Below are 16,995 nucleotides of genomic sequence, written 5' to 3'. Positions count from 1 at the left end.
TCAACTCCATCGCCGCCAGAAACAGTTTGACAGCTGAAAACTCGGGATGGTCAGCCTGCGCTAACAGCCGATAAAACTCGCGCATGCGCGGTTGATTTTCAAGTTTCAAGAGATTGTCCCGGTATATTCATTTACTACCCGAAAGGGGAAATTGTGCCTCGAGTATATTTGTTACACACATTCCAGGTCCACAACGTTATTACGGTCTATGATTACAGATATCTATGATTACAGTCAATTAGAACCCGGAAACACGATAAAGGTGATACAAAAGTATGCAGTTTCTTAAATATACCATGACTTCGGGATTCTGACCTTTCCAAAAGCAGGGAAATCATTTCTGCACCCAGTAAATAATCATTCTAAAATAAGGAAAGACTGATTACTAACGTTAACGCAACGGAACATCAGGAAGGAAAATCATCACTGTAGAATTTCAGAACAACTTTCTAGGAGTTGGATTTTCAAAATATGAGTACGTTTGTTTATCATGGCTAACTAAATTTCGAACAATTCTAAAGGTTCGAAGTAACTATTTTTCCGAAACATGCATCGTTGTAGCAGCGTTACTAGCTTCTCAATCAATCTCATGGTCATTAAATACCACATTATTTTTTGGCTCTGCGGAAGTACACGCCCCTCTGTGATAACCACGATATAAATGATGTTGACTTGATGCGCGTACACTTAGAGAAAGAATTTAATGACGAACCAAACAAATACGGTGTTTAGCGCAATATTTATGCTTCGATCAAGTGTTTTTTATATCATTCCAATGGGAGCTCATGACATATGATTGTACAGCACTGCCAAAAATTTGCTAGAATGTTGTACTCAAAGATTTAAGAAAAAAAAAAAAAGAAAAAAATTATACTTTTTCCAACGTAGCAATTTTTCAAGGCACCAGCAAGATTATAAGGCGACTTTGTACGCTCTAGTCTTTTACAGCGAAGTGAAAAGTTTTATCACTCGTAAATGCGGTCGAGTATCAAGTTTTATAAGATGATCTCGGGTCACGGAAGTGGTGTTTCGCTGAAACACCATGGAGATTTATACTTCCGCCATACCACCACATGCGATGTGAAAGACGGGGAAACAAGCGAAGAGCTAATCACTCCCGACTATAACCGCTTCTTACTTGAGGTAGTAACCTTAATAAACTTATTTTGCTTATCTATCCAAAGACTCGACGATACTCGTCGATACGATACTTTAAGTAAGAAGCGAGTATACTCGGGAGTGACTAGCCCCTCGGAAGCAAGGTACTGAAATTAATGAAATAGTATCATGGCTACTTGCTTAAATTATTCACGATGGTAATTAATTTTATCGTACATAATATTTTTCCGTTATAAGATATTACATAAAGCCCGTTTGAGGCAATTCTATTTACAGGTATGTATGTTAGGGTGGTCCTTGTTTAAGGTGTTGACGAATTTTTACCGCCCCATCACTGAAATCAATTTTAAATCATTTAAAAAGAGTCGCCAAATTTTTTCAGATTCATACAGCAAGTCTGAGATAGCCCGCATTGTGATCGAAGTTTCTTATGGAAGTGACATGAGAAAAACTTTTTTTCGCACTATATATTTTATCGTGAAAGTAATAATGTTCCAAAAAATCTGTAACTGCGAGGTTTTGGTCGGCATTAGTGATGCTGTATAAAAAAAAATACGCATCATCGTACGAGGCAATCTAGACGAATTGCACTTCCTCTAAATAAAAAAAAAAACGTCAGGTTTCGAGGTTGTGCAATTCGTCTAGATTGCCTCGTACGATGATGTGTATTTTTACCCAGATAGTAGTACTAATTCTCACCAAAACCTCGCGGTTACAGATTATTTGGAACATTGTTACTCTTGCAATAAAATATATACCGAGAAAAAAAGTTTTACACATGTTAATTTCCATAAGAAACTTCGATCACAATGCGGACTATCTTAGATTCGATATAAAAATCTGAAAAAATTAGGCGATTGTTTTCGAATTATTTGAAGTTGATTTGGGGGATGGTCTGGCAAAAATTCGTCGACACAGTGAACAAGGACCACCCTAATGTATGTGTGTTTTTTTCGGGAACAAATCTGCAACAAAAAAGGGCTCTTGAGTTTTCTTCATAGGATGAAAACAGTTTTATCTATTGAAACGTAAAAGTTGATATTTTCCATGAAACCGACCCTTTTCGTTAAAAATTCAGATATTTGTTACATCATTATTTATATTGATTATTACAATGCCGATTTGAGCAATTCTCGTCATTCTTGCTTGTCGTTGAAGTTGAAATTATGGATCAGTCTGAAACTGAACTACCGGGAGAAAACTGAAAAACGATTTTGAAAAAGTATAGAAAAATTACCAGACACTTTGGCTAGTTTTGAGCCACAGTTTCAGCCTGTGATCTAAAAATCTTTTATGTCAGGGAATAATGTTTTTTCGATGTAACGTGTATGCAGCTTTGTTCAAACAGTCTTCAGATTTATGGGGGAATAATAAAAACATTTAATCATCAACTTGCTTAATCTTATTTTTGATTTGCTATCGAGAACAGAGTGCCGCGTTGACAGTGAAAGTAAACAGATGTGTTTACTTTGGCTCTCTAGGTTACGCCTCGTTCTATGCTTATTACGAGAATAATTTTTTTTAACTTTGGTACGGTGGTGCTTTGGACTAGAATTTATCGCAGGAATTTTTGAGGATTCTTTGAAATTTTGGGCAACCTTTTTTACCGCACGAGGGTGAACAACGATGGAAAAATTGAACTTTCGTGGAAGAAGTGATTAAAATCAGCAAAATCAAAGACCGCTTCCAAATTGCTTTGGAAGCATTTATCGTTTTACGTTGTTTCACCGCATCGATCGTGAAAAAAGTAGAAATAAAAAATTTTAATTTAAATGAGAAATTATTTTTAGCCATTATATTAACGTCCATGATATATCATACAAACAACAGGAATTAACAGGAACTTGGACTATTGATAAACGCAAATCATTGATTCCGCAACGTTTCGACCATTTTATTTGGCCTTCTTCAGGCGTCTATAAACATACATATAAATACAAAATATTTTAAACACAACGCATAATACATATAACAAGATTATACAATTAATAGCAAATAAATTTACCTCAATTTATAAGCGTAAACAATATAAATCTTCTTATACCACTTCATTAGCTACTCATAAATAATTAACAAAATTCAAAAATTTATTAATTAAAAAGAACGCAGCTAACAGAACCGACTTGTACATGTAAATAAACTGTCGACCGCAGTCGACCTCAAAATATACATAAATGAGGAAACAGTAAGCGAATGAAGCGCCCTTGTTTCCCACATTCACCGCCGCGGGAATTCAAAACAATACTCTAAAACATTTCTACAATATCTGAGTCAAAACAAAATTAAATACATTAAAATAGTCTAAACATTCAAAAATAAAGTAAAACTAACGTGCGTCACCAAGATAATCGTTATAAACCGATAAAATCTCGTTGTACATTGCACTCAGATTCTGGGTGTCAGTACGCTTATTTACCGTGTCATTAAGTTTAATCCAAACCATTTCACTAACCGATCTTTTTAACCAGTTATTCTCTAAATCTAAGATCTTCGCTTTGTCAAAATCAAACCCATGACCCGAGTCGAAGTAATGTGCGGCCAGCGCTGTTTTGTTCTCATCCAAGATTTTAACATTCCTACAACTATTCCTATGTTGGTAAATCCTATTTTTTAAATACTGTTTGGTTTGACCCACATAACAAAGTCCACAAGAGCACGGGATCTTGTACACTACACCTGCTCTTTGATCCTGCTGCACTGGATCCTTTAACTTAGTGTATAATGATTTTATTTTATACACGTTATAATAAGCCAGCTTTACATTAGTACCTGTAAAACAACTATTAATTTTATGTGACAAGCCCGGAACAAAAGGAAACCGGCAGTACTTGATGAAATTCGTAGGACGAACTCCACCAACCCCACCATTTGCTTTATTCTCTTTAAACTTAATGATAGCTGCACGAACAAACGATCTTGGATAACTGTTATTAGTTAACAATATCTCAATTTTTTGATAATTGTCCTCATGATACTCTTCGCTGCTAAGTCTAAACATTCTATCCAGTAAACCATGAATCATTCCCACTTTCTGTGACATTGGGTGGTTGGAACAGAAATTCAAAATTCTTCCTGAACTAGTTGGTTTGGTGTACCAATTAGTCTTCAAATGGTTGTTGGATCTTTCAACCATGATATCTAGGAATGGAATACAACCATTCTGTTCCACTTCCATGGTGAACTGGATATTCTCTTCAAAGCTATTAAACAACTCCAAGACTCTGTTTAATTCCGTCTCAGGGACTGCAGCGATAGTATCATCTACGTACAATTTAATAAACGCAATGTTAAACGGGAGGACCGTAATTATCTGTTGTAACACATAATTCATAACAATATTGGCCAACACCGGACTAGCTGGATTGCCCATACTACAACCTTCAACCTGTCTGTACAACACCCCATTATACGTAAAATAACTGGTTTCAAAACAAAACTCTATAAGTTTAATAAGCAAAAATTTAGGAACTTTAACTAAATGTTTGATGTTGTCCCAAGATTCATTAATGACCTTCAATACTAAATCCTTACGGATATTTGTAAACAACGAGACTACGTCAAGTGATATCAATCTATAATCACTATGTAATTCAACGTCTCTAATAAAATCAACGAATTGAAAAGAATTTAATAAATTAAAACTAAAAGTATCCACAACCGGTGTCAAAATTTCATGTACAACTCGCGACAACTTATAGCTAGGAGATTGTATGCAACTCACTACCGGACGTAACTTGCAAGTTGGTTTGTGCGTCTTACGTAGTCCATATATCCGTGGTGCTCGAGTATAGCTCGACCGAAGGTTCTTCTCTTCAGCTTCGTCAATCACACCCGAAGATGCTAGCTCCGCCACCAGGTTATTGGCTCTTTTTTGGTACGTGAGAGTTGGATCTCTATGAAGAGGTAGGTAAGTTGTCCTGTCACTAATTAGTGCGCTCATCTCTCTCTCGTACTCTTCTCGGAACATGATGACAGTTGAGTTCCCCTTGTCTGATCTTGATACCACCAAATCTTCATTTTCTCTCAAAAACTTTTTTGTAACGATTAAATCTTTATTTAACATTAGACGGTCTTCAGAACGTGATTGTCCCTTACAAAAATTGGATAAAATGTTGATACTTTTAGATCTCAGATTTTCTTTCACTGCGGATAAGTCAGCCGCATTACAATTGTCTAACTTTACTGCACTGATGCAATACTCTAGATCTTTAATAACTTCAGGAACTATAGTGATCTTATTTTGGATCTGTAGCCCAAAGTTTGGCTCCAGGCTTAGCGTTCTGTAAACTTGTTTGGGGAGTTCTCTATTAGTGTAATTAAAAACACATTTATTTGCATCCGGTAACCTGATGCCATTTAAACGTTGTTGTACCAACTCCTCCAACTTCTTCATGTTAACCTCTTTAATCCTCGTAAAGATTTTTGAAAACCTCACCTTGTTCACAGATTTACAATTGTCAAACAAGGGCTGTGGTATTAAACTCTTCAGTTGGTTACATATCTCTCCCAGCTCTTCATTCACTTTCTGTAGCTTCCAAATAGTAATTTTAATTTCAACGTTCAACACTGACTTCTGAAAATTATGTATGAGCTTGTCCCCGAGATTCTTGAAAGGATGGTATTCAAGAGTCAAGGAATATGTGCACTTCAGGTTGTTACTAATATGCTTGGGAATTACCTTGTTGGAGCGACATTGGAGTAAAAAGACTCTTCTGTTCAGCAAACCAGCACGTGTGGATGTCAATTTTGCCCAAGATTTAATTAGGTGAAGTGCTCTGTCTCCATATGTATGCTTAACGAAGTTGAAAAATCCCAACAACCATTTGAAGACTAATTGGTACACCAAACCAACTAGTTCAGGAAGAATTTTGAATTTCTGTTCCAACCACCCAATGTCACAGAAAGTGGGAATGATTCATGGTTTACTGGATAGAATGTTTAGACTTAGCAGCGAAGAGTATCATGAGGACAATTATCAAAAAATTGAGATATTGTTAACTAATAACAGTTATCCAAGATCGTTTGTTCGTGCAGCTATCATTAAGTTTAAAGAGAATAAAGCAAATGGTGGGGTTGGTGGAGTTCGTCCTACGAATTTCATCAAGTACTGCCGGTTTCCTTTTGTTCCGGGCTTGTCACATAAAATTAATAGTTGTTTTACAGGTACTAATGTAAAGCTGGCTTATTATAACGTGTATAAAATAAAATCATTATACACTAAGTTAAAGGATCCAGTGCAGCAGGATCAAAGAGCAGGTGTAGTGTACAAGATCCCGTGCTCTTGTGGACTTTGTTATGTGGGTCAAACCAAACAGTATTTAAAAAATAGGATTTACCAACATAGGAATAGTTGTAGGAATGTTAAAATCTTGGATGAGAACAAAACAGCGCTGGCCGCACATTACTTCGACTCGGGTCATGGGTTTGATTTTGACAAAGCGAAGATCTTAGATTTAGAGAATAACTGGTTAAAAAGATCGGTTAGTGAAATGGTTTGGATTAAACTTAATGACACGGTAAATAAGCGTACTGACACCCAGAATCTGAGTGCAATGTACAACGAGATTTTATCGGTTTATAACGATTATCTTGGTGACGCACGTTAGTTTTACTTTATTTTTGAATGTTTAGACTATTTTAATGTATTTAATTTTGTTTTGACTCAGATATTGTAGAAATGTTTTAGAGTATTGTTTTGAATTCCCGCGGCGGTGAATGTGGGAAACAAGGGCGCTTCATTCGCTTACTGTTTCCTCATTTATGTATATTTTGAGGTCGACTGCGGTCGACAGTTTATTTACATGTACAAGTCGGTTCTGTTAGCTGCGTTCTTTTTAATTAATAAATTTTTGAATTTTGTTAATTATTTATGAGTAGCTAATGAAGTGGTATAAGAAGATTTATATTGTTTACGCTTATAAATTGAGGTAAATTTATTTGCTATTAATTGTATAATCTTGTTATATGTATTATGCGTTGTGTTTAAAATATTTTGTATTTATATGTATGTTTATAGACGCCTGAAGAAGGCCAAATAAAATGGTCGAAACGTTGCGGAATCAATGATTTGCGTTTATCAATAGTCCAAGTTCCTGTTAATTCCTGTTGTTTGTATTATTTTTAGCTTTCAAATCATTTTCTCTCCTTCGCGAAATGAAAAAAAAAAATAGCACTTTACTTTCGCGGCCGCCCAAACGTTGAATTGGCATGACGCAGAAAGGGAAATAGTAAACAAATTTATTAACTGCCGCTAAGTTGATTTGCGTTGCTCGAAGAAAAATAAAATGTTATTCAGAAAGCTTACTTCACCGTTTTCAAATCGTTTAAAATATCGCACACTAATTTTAGGTTCAGCGAATTGCTGATCTCAGGTATTTTTTAGTCAATCCTTAAATAAAAATGTTGACCGAGACTTCGCCTGTTTTGATATCTACTGATGTAGAATATTATGAACAAGTGATGAAGTGTTTTCAACAGAATGGAATTTACTGTCGTTTAGCGCAACGAAACTTTACCTAATTCACAAAGCGTACAAATTACTCACCTAACTCCAATTTTTTTCTCTTGACAGAGACGCTTGTACTTTAAGTTCACTCAAGACTCAAGTTAAGTCAAAACATTTGTTGCGAGAAATAAAGATAAAATTTATCGAAATTAATGCGATGTTTACTTCAATTTTATTCGATGCTTATCAATTGATGTACGTAAATCAGGCAAAGTACCTACGTTGTAGAACTCATCGACTTGTGCAAAACCAGCGAACGGTTCTGCCTCTGGATCGTTTTCTTGCCGAGTTTCGTGGTCGTGAAGCCGTAGCACTGCAGAATTTGATTTGCGCAAACTGCAGGTTCATCTGTAAGCAAAAATATACAAATGCAGGTGAGAATTTTGTCCCGGCACATTCCAAGTCCTGCATGCACGACACGGAGCGGAACAATCTCTTGAAACTTGAAAATGAACCGCGCATGCGTCAAATAATTCAATCTCATTGGTCGGCGAAATCTTCCCGCCGCGATATTTTTGTCTGCGATGCAGGCGGGCCAACGTAAACAAAATGTGTACGTTTGAATTTTCAAAGAGCATAATCATTAAATTCCGACCGTTCTTTGAAGAATCAACTTTCCGACCCGATAACAAATGCTTCCCAAACCTTTCCGAATCTCTGCCTCAATTATTTGATATTCTAACCTCGAAAATTCGTATCAACTGCATCGCCGCCAGACACGGTTTGACAGCTGAAACTCGGGATGGCCAGCCTGCGCGAACAGCCGATAAAACTCGCGCATGCGCGGTTGATTTTCAAGTTTCAAGACATTGTCCCCGCATATCACACCAGAATTTCGAATCTTAATCTTAATCTTGGTACGTTGGCAAATTACGGATTCCATTGACCTACTAATGCGTAGCAACGGAGGCGTTCATTTCGGCTCTGGTCGCTGGGTCGTCGAACAGCAAGAGTACAAAAAGTGGAAAAGTATACCGGTTTACGTTTCCAATCTATAGCGTAAACGCAGGATATTATAAAGTTTGTGTTATAAACATTGGTTATTTCATAAGCTGTCGTGAACTTCCGCTTGAAATACTAAAATGTATATTATACATATATCCCAGCATTTATGTCATGCCGAGAGCAATATTCTCTGTATTTCCATTTACACTTTGTAAAGCTGTAGAAAGGGAAATTGTAAACATTCATAATCTGGAGTAGAAAAATCAGTTATGAGTTTTTACAAGGTTCCCGTCAGCAGCTTGATCGCGGGTTTGGATAAATAATGGTATTCAAACTTTTGACACCGGTGATAATATAGAACTTGCATGCCTCATATTGTTTACACGAAATAGTAAAATAGTTTAACAGTACGTGATTCCTCAATCAGCACTTCAGGAAAACATAAACTTTGACGTGTTTCGAATGGCAGATTTTTATCCGTTACATTCATGTACTCGATCGGCCAGATCTCTGCAATAATTTCTGGTCATTAGTTCATCATATAAGTTTTCAGAAATCTTATTCTATTATTATGGGATGCAAGCTATCGGGTTAAGAGAATGTTATAGTCAGTGTTAAATGTCACTTGTTTGACTGACAGGTCTTGTGCTAATCTACATACGATGCTGGATAGAAATATAAAAATAAAATACATGTCGTAAATAAAATAAAAGTAAAAAAAAAATAATGTGAATAAATATAACCCTGTAATTGAATATTGCCACATAGTATAGATTTTCTGGCTACAACTAGGAACCTCCTTTTCACATTTCATCAAGAACTGTATTTATTCGCTATGACAAGACATGTAATTAGTTCAAGATTATGGAGTAACCGAAACTTGAAATTTCTTTCCATGTCGGTTGTTAAACGTTTCTGGTTTACGATTAAACACAGAATTTTATCATTTTTTGTATGTTGTTGTGAATAGAAATCCAATGCTTGATTTCTGATACAAGTATTTGAAAGTAATGTTTTTCGTATTTGTCATCGATTATTTTTCAGTTATCGTTATCGTAAAACATAAAGCGACATTTTAAACATGTACAAGGTAAGGTATTTTTTACGTAAACCTTATTCACTTCTCTCAACACACAAACACAAACAAAAGAGAACTAAAAACCGTTGCAATCAATTGTTACTGTTATTGAGTTTATAAAATTTCTCAAGTCGAGTGTCATGAATATTGTTGTAAGCATTCAGAATTTTTTTTACGCGTCGCTACTATCTCTAAAAGTGCATCCACATTTTGAGGGTTCATTTTTTCACACTTCCAAATGTTTTTTTTTTTTCTACTCACGTTTTGAGCACAAGATTTTACCACATAATAAACACCTGTGAAAATTAATATTCTGTGTAAAAGCAACTCCTGGCATTTTACTAATTTACATCACGAGTCGCAGTTAATGTTCAGCGTTAAAAACTATATCAGATATTACCGTGAAATGGTTTGCGCGTAAAATCGAATAAACTTCGAACTTTCATCTGTCATACTATATCCACCATTTGACCACATGATCGGAAATGACATCATCGGAAATGACATCATCGGAAATGACATCATCGGAAATGACATCATCAGAAATTCTCGGATACCAAGTTTCAGACAAATTAATTAAAATAATTTCACAAACTAAAGGGAGTCGCTTTCATATTAAGCGGCGATCCATCGAGGATTAATAAAAACTTTCGTCCAAAAGACTGTATTTTTGGAAATTTGTTACGGAAAAACTGCAAATTCAATATCAATAATATTTTTTTTTTTTCACGTTTTTATGTAATATTAACACGTCATTGTTCATCGCGTCAGCTGATGTTTCCCGTGTGCAATTGATCGGTGTACATGATTTTAGAAATATGGTTAATCTGAAAAAAAATAGTAAAAAAGAAAATCCCCATCAACTATATTATAATAGCTGTGGCTTGACGAAGCTTTTTTCCTTTTTCGTCTTAGGTTACGAGAAAAGATTCCCACACTTTTTTGTCATTCTGGAAGCATAACGCGTATAGTTGTTATTAACATATACGTACTGACAAAATCGTAGGATACAGTAGGATAAACACTTGAGGTATCATCACAAAATCAGTGAAAACGCAGAACGTATCAAAATTCAGATACGATTTCAGATTACGATTTCGTCTTTCTATACGTAAAACTTTAGACCAAGTTGCGAAAAAAATTATGCCATAAAATAATATTACCGTGATTCCAACACAGAATCTAATAGGAATAACGTACTTTCGGTAGACTTGTGTTGAATAACGAAGGAAACGTATTTCTGAACAGATATCACCAGCGCGCAAAGCCCACATTGTGGTTTTCACGACGATGGTGGTTTTAATGATTAGAACACGAAACAGTATCAAAAGACGTTTAATTTAATTAATACAAGCTAAAACGTGAACTTATGTGCGTTTGTATTGTCTGGTAGAAGTTGTAAAAACAACTGAGCATTATTACCCTTTTTTGATGCCTGAGAATATATTAATTTGAATTAATTAATTGAATGTATTCTACCGAGTATTCGCGATCCAGTATCCTTGTTCTAATATCATCCAACTTCCATTGTGCCTTTTTTTTTTATGCGCTCCCGAGCGCGATTTCACCTTTTCAGGGTTGTTAATCCGTCGCCAAGTTATTTTAACAAATCACGAACTATGCCACAGCTAAGGGAAATAAATCTGAGCGCAACCCCGAAGGTGTTTCCGTCAATTTTCGTCACTCGTGAATTCCCGGAGGTGTAATTTCAGCACGCGCCGTCGAACGCCGGGGCCAGGAGTAGATTTTTGCTGCCCTTAATACCGCTGCTAAAGGTAGGCTTGACATTTCAGCAAATGTCGAGTCGTGGCATTTCTAGCGATTTTTTCTAAATCACCACCGCGTGTTCTTGGTTTCGGTATTACTGATACCCCTTGTGAGAACATTTCATCAATACCGTATCACGTCCAGTGATAAAGATTCACGCGCTTGTTACGTCAATTATCCAAAAAGGAGACTTTTCATTCGTTGTCGTTTCGTTGTTCATTATTCGATCCGTACGCGCACTTGTACAGACATCAGGTGATCCTGTAAAACGTGCGTACGTAGATACCGTCTTTGACAAGTGTAATAATTTTTGGCCGTAATTGTTACACCGCACGTACAGCAGTCGGTCAGTTCTTGTGACGCAACTAAATTACGCTATAGTAAACCGCAACAGGCTGCCAATCTCCTCGCGTGATGCAGACGGGACATTATAAGATAAGCCTTTCAAGGTCGGCTTGTAATAAATTTTAACATCAGTTGCCTGCGTACACGCCACCTGAAAAAAAAATTCATACGTCGACGGGATCTGAACCCTATTATTTCGAAAGGAAAAATCTACATCCAGTGAGAATACGTGATTCCAGTAAGATTATCGATCCAACCCTCTGACGGAGAAAATCAATCGAATAGTTCGTGTTCTTTGATTGGTATGGAATAGAAAAAAAAAAAAGATATAATAATCCCGTGGCATTACTTGCAAGCTTTTATTTGTACGCAAGCTCCTTTCTCGTTCCATCCCAACAAAAGCTTGCGCATTTATGCGGATGAATAAAATCAAGTGACTCTGAGTGCATTATCGTTGATAAGCCGTAAGCTTTGCTTGCTTATTGTAATTACCTACTCGTCTATATTTAAGGCGCAATAGACCTCGGGGAATGAATTGTAAATGGTCTTTGCGACCTTCCATGCCTAATTATTACCCTTCGCCAGTTACCAGACAGTAGGGACGCAATGCCGGGCGAAAGTTGAGCGAAAAAAAAAAGCACCCGGTTAACGGACGCGAAGAAAGTACTAGACGAGGGCGTTCTAGGCCGTGACCCTCACCATTACCAATTTTATTCTTTGATTGGTACATTGTAGAGCGTTGCAAAGCAGCACGATATATGCAAAATTTTAGATTTGCCCAAGAACAAACAAAAAAAAATAAAAATAAAACTTTTCTGGTAATCGCGCAATTTGCGAAACAACTTTTAGTAAAGACAAAAATTTTGAAATTGAAGCAAAAACAGGCGTAGTATATTTAATTTCGGATATATAAGAAAAATGATGGAGAAAAAAAAAAAAAAAACGACTCTCCAATTTTGACAGAAAATAAAATCAGAGGAGAAGAAAAATCACCAGCGTGGGAATTTCGCGGTGATCAAATCCACATGAAAGGTTCCTTCGTGCTAATTTTTTTTTTTTTTTTTGTTTTTGTTTTTGTCCCTCTTTCTGTCTTTTCGGAATTTCTTACGATAAATTGATTTTTTAGTAATATTCAATTATGTTATAATATTACGAAATGTTTCGCGGAAGAAGAACTCGACTTTGGCTTCAAGCAACTCTTTACGTTTGTTTAGAAAAATTATCAAGTAAATCACCGAAACAACATTCTAAATGAGTTTAGATTTTCCATGCCTTCCCGATGTCAAAAATGTACAATTCTGTCAGTCTCTAAGCTTCTGTCGGTTTTATACTAAGACTTGTTATGATACAAGTTATTTTAAAGCTCGTGTCGTAACGGTTCCAATAATGGTTTCATCTTTGCTATTTGCGTAAAGTAAAACGTATCGCCCTTCGTAAAAATAACTGAAAACCGTCCCAAAAACTGTAATCTTGTTAAAATGTCAATCCGCGTTTAAATTTTTTTTTTTTTTTTCTCCAACTTCACGGTGGCGAAATCGAGTGCAACAGATCCTTCCGTATTTGCCATTTGTGTGAAATAAATAATGATGATATTATCACAAGTATTTTATTTAGATCATTTTAAGACGATTCTGACCAAATTCAAATCTAAATTATGTAGAATCGGTATTATGTAGAAGTCATTCATTGACATAACAACTATCATGTATCTATTTCGTGACAGTAATTTTACAAATATTTACAACTTTAGCGATGATCATTACTACAGAGTAAAGAATGAATCTCTTTTGATTTATTTTCGCACACATATGTACATTTCCGTACAAGCGAATTTTGTAAACCAAATGCTCGAAAATCGAAAGGTATTTTTTAAATTATAATAATAATAAAAAAAAAAAAAAAACAACTTCTAGATAAAAATATTTAGCGTGGAAGAACGTTCGAAAATCTTAACTTTTGCTGAAGCTGAGTAAAAATATATCGTTTCCGAGATATTTGGTGAAACTTTGTCATAAAATCAACAATTCTACTTTCATTTTCAGCACACAAAGAAAAAGAAGAAAAATTATAGCTAGTTAACGTGAAGTATAATTTCTCCTATATATATATATATAAATGACGTACGCTCGGTTCAAAAATGTGTCGAAAACAAAAACCCGATTGAACAAAGGTTTAAGAAGTATTATTAAATCTCTCCGTCTAGATGTATGAAAAAAAAAAAGATCTAAACACTGAATTTCGGTTATAAACATCCTGTTATTACGGCGGCTATTTTAGTCACACGTAACTAGATTAGCTCAAGTGAGACTTTTTAGACCTTGACTGTATTAAGACAATTTTTTTTTTTTAACAGACCGTTCACCCAATAGATCCTCAATTAAATCCAAAAATTAAGAATTAGCTCCGTGTAAATTACTCCGGTACGTCTGTGCATGTATAACAAGAAAATTCACCCGTGGGTAATATATCCGAAAATTGCACGATGATAACCAATAAAGCAGCTTTCGTATCAAAAATTTACTCGATAATACTCTTTGCCGAAAATGTTGTAGACTTCATCATTCGATAATTTCAAGTACCTTGTTACGTCATTTCTCGTCGAATGTACAAAAGCGAAGGCAAAAGATCTCAGAGCACAGATATTTAATCGTTCAAGAAAATAGATTCGCATCGAAAACTCTTCAACTCGTTTGCCTGTACTGCTGCATTAACAATAATTTAATTTACCAATACATATAATTCTGATTCTTGTGTACGGAATATTAGCCAACGGTTTGAGCAAAACTAGATCAACGAAATCGATTACGAAAAAAAAAAAAAAAAACAAATTCACATTAAATTATTCGATTTTTTTTTAACGACATCAAAACCCACGGAATCTAACGTATATATGCGTTTTCTTTACGACGGGATGGAACAATAATATTACAGTCTAGAGTTTAGATTTTATAGCTGACAAAAGAATCGCGATTCTAACAATAGATGTGAGTCCGGCAGTCTGGATCGAAACGTGTGGTCGATTACGAAATACTAGTGAGACAAAGTGGATTTAGGTCATTCTTACAATCTTACCTACAGTCGAATTGACTCAAGAATTTAACTCGAGTTATAGGCTTTAATAACTTTAACAACGAGTATGATTTAACGCAAATCAGTGATTTAAAAACGAATTTTCTACAATTTTCTTATAAATCTTCTACCAACGACCCAGCAAATTATCGACAGATGTCACCTCACTTGTATTACAAGCAATTTTCAACGAATGAAATAGACATTGGTATTCTTTGAAGTATAAATTTGTAGAAAGAAAGTGTTGGACGAACGGTTTCCGAGCTATTTCGAAATTATTGTCGAGACGAAAAGATAAGACAAGTCTATTCAATTAATTTTCGCTATCCCGGTAAAAAGAAATTTCTATGCAGCGTTCGTAGAACGAACATTTATAATCTTGTTTTTTTTCGCATAAAGAGAAATTTCGAGTCAATTTTGACAAAAAATGAATATACTTCCAAAACGATAGTACGTACCAAATTGTTAATTTGTGATTCGATGATTTATGAGTAGGTATTAGAATCTAACGAAGTCACGAAAGTCATCGAAATCTAGAAATATTACTTTTTCTTGTGTCTCGTGCACCGAAAAAGAAGAACCTGTAATTTTTGTCAATTGACGCACGATTTTGTAGAATTGCCGAATCTTGTAGGCTGGCACGCCAGTTTTACCGCCGGATCTTGTATATTTGATGGACGCTCGCTCTGTCGATCGATCGTCGAAACAAAAACTGTCATTTATCGCATGCAACTCAATTATTTTTTCATATCTGTGTTCAGAATTCCAAATAGAATAGGCCTATTATCGCCTAAATCGCGCCAGTGATGCGTAGGCTTGGAGAATAGTAAAAATAAGTGACACGTACACACGAAATAGTAATTTTTTCTACATTTCGATGGTTTTCACGACATCGTCATATTCTATTACTCATAAATCATCGAATCCCAAAGCAACAATCCGCTACGTAGCATCGTTTCGGAGATATATTCATTTTTTGTCAAAATCAACTGGAACTTCCTCTTAAGATGGTTGGTGGCGCTTCTCAGGGTCAGGCGGTGAAAGTGGAAAGCTTAAACACGGGCCCGACCGATGGTTCTCAACGTCGTTCTCAACTAACAAAATTTAAAATAAACTTCAAAGTGAAGGTTTTCGACATACGACTAATGTAACGTGCACCGTTTGTCATCTATTCACTTTTTCAAAATGAACTGAATTGTACTTCGCTGTTATACAACTTCAAAAAATTATTTTATGAGCATTCTCTCGATGATTTTGTGAGAAACCTCGTGCAAAACACTTAATTTTTTTACTGTTATTCGCAAACGATACAGACAAAGATCTTCATACTTTACGAACATCTTCTTAAGAGTATCATTCACCGTTTGGATAGTTTTTCATTCAGATGTCTATATTTGTTATCTGTGTTCTGAGGTATATAAGAAATACAACTTCAATTATTAATTACTCGGAATCTATGGAGACCATCCATCTGAGGGTTTGCATAGTAACCTAATTAATATCAATCAATATGGTGTAAAAACTTGTGTCTCGTGACTACATTTTAAGTTTCCTAATCAATCTCATTAAGCCCGGTGTGTCATATGTATATATTTCATGACGTCAGAGGCGGGAAATTTCCATATCGGATCGTGTGAGAACGAGGATACGAATCTGACTAGGAAAATTATTAAATTGTAGCTTAAATAAAAGTATACGTCCCTATCTCAGTCATTGCTAACATAGATCGCTGATAATGTTTGTTATGAATAATGATTGAATGAATAAAATCACGTCACATCAAACATGGACGCAGATGATTGCGGATTATGGAAATATTTGTACACGTTTACAACAATAAGTATAAAACTAACTAACTATGAAGATTATTCTTAAGTTTATACAAGACCATTTTCCCTCTTCCCAATGAGTGAGTCACTGAAATAATCCGGCGTAAATACGCCCCAAAATCTTATTAAATTCCATGAAATTTACAAATATTGAAACACAGTTACAGATTCAAAGTGATTTTAGTAGCACCGGAACTTCTATGCTCACCTCATAAGAGAAATGAAAAGTAATCAAAAATCACAAAAACTGTAAGTATAAACACGTGTTCATTCTATTTTCTAAAACAATTGCTTTTACTTTCATTGTATAATTCAATCATAAAAGATCGATAAGTTGT

The 16,995-nt window shown here is 35.3% G+C and overlaps 2 protein-coding genes across 5 annotated transcripts in view; both read right to left on the bottom strand.

Annotated features, from left to right (window-relative positions):
• Nucleotides 1-16,995, bottom strand: part of LOC107223975 (phospholipid-transporting ATPase ID) — a 129,022-nt gene that overhangs the window by 79,452 nt on the left and 32,575 nt on the right. For 3 of the 4 annotated variants that reach the window (XM_046736011.1, XM_046736014.1, XM_046736013.1), the window contains one exon: nt 7,846-7,972. The gene's annotated coding sequence lies outside the window, so the exon portion shown is untranslated. Of the gene's footprint in view, nt 1-7,841; nt 7,973-16,995 lie in introns of all 4 variants that reach the window. The other variant, XM_046736012.1, reaches the window with a different exon arrangement.
• Nucleotides 2,989-5,922, bottom strand: LOC124293750. The gene is made up of 2 exons (XM_046736016.1): nt 5,798-5,922; nt 2,989-5,692 (listed from the first exon to the last, which is right to left on the bottom strand). The coding sequence occupies exon 2, from the start codon at nt 5,510-5,512 to the stop codon at nt 3,446-3,448; it is 2,067 nt and encodes a 688-aa protein (XP_046591972.1). The 5' UTR covers nt 5,513-5,692; nt 5,798-5,922; the 3' UTR covers nt 2,989-3,445.

The sequence above is a fragment of the Neodiprion lecontei genome, chromosome 3 (genome assembly GCF_021901455.1).
Source record: "Neodiprion lecontei isolate iyNeoLeco1 chromosome 3, iyNeoLeco1.1, whole genome shotgun sequence".
NCBI classification, from domain to species: Eukaryota; Metazoa; Arthropoda; class Insecta; order Hymenoptera; family Diprionidae; genus Neodiprion; species Neodiprion lecontei.
The sequence above is the reverse complement of the archived record's forward strand: the minus strand, read 5'-3'. Positions and strand labels throughout refer to the sequence as shown.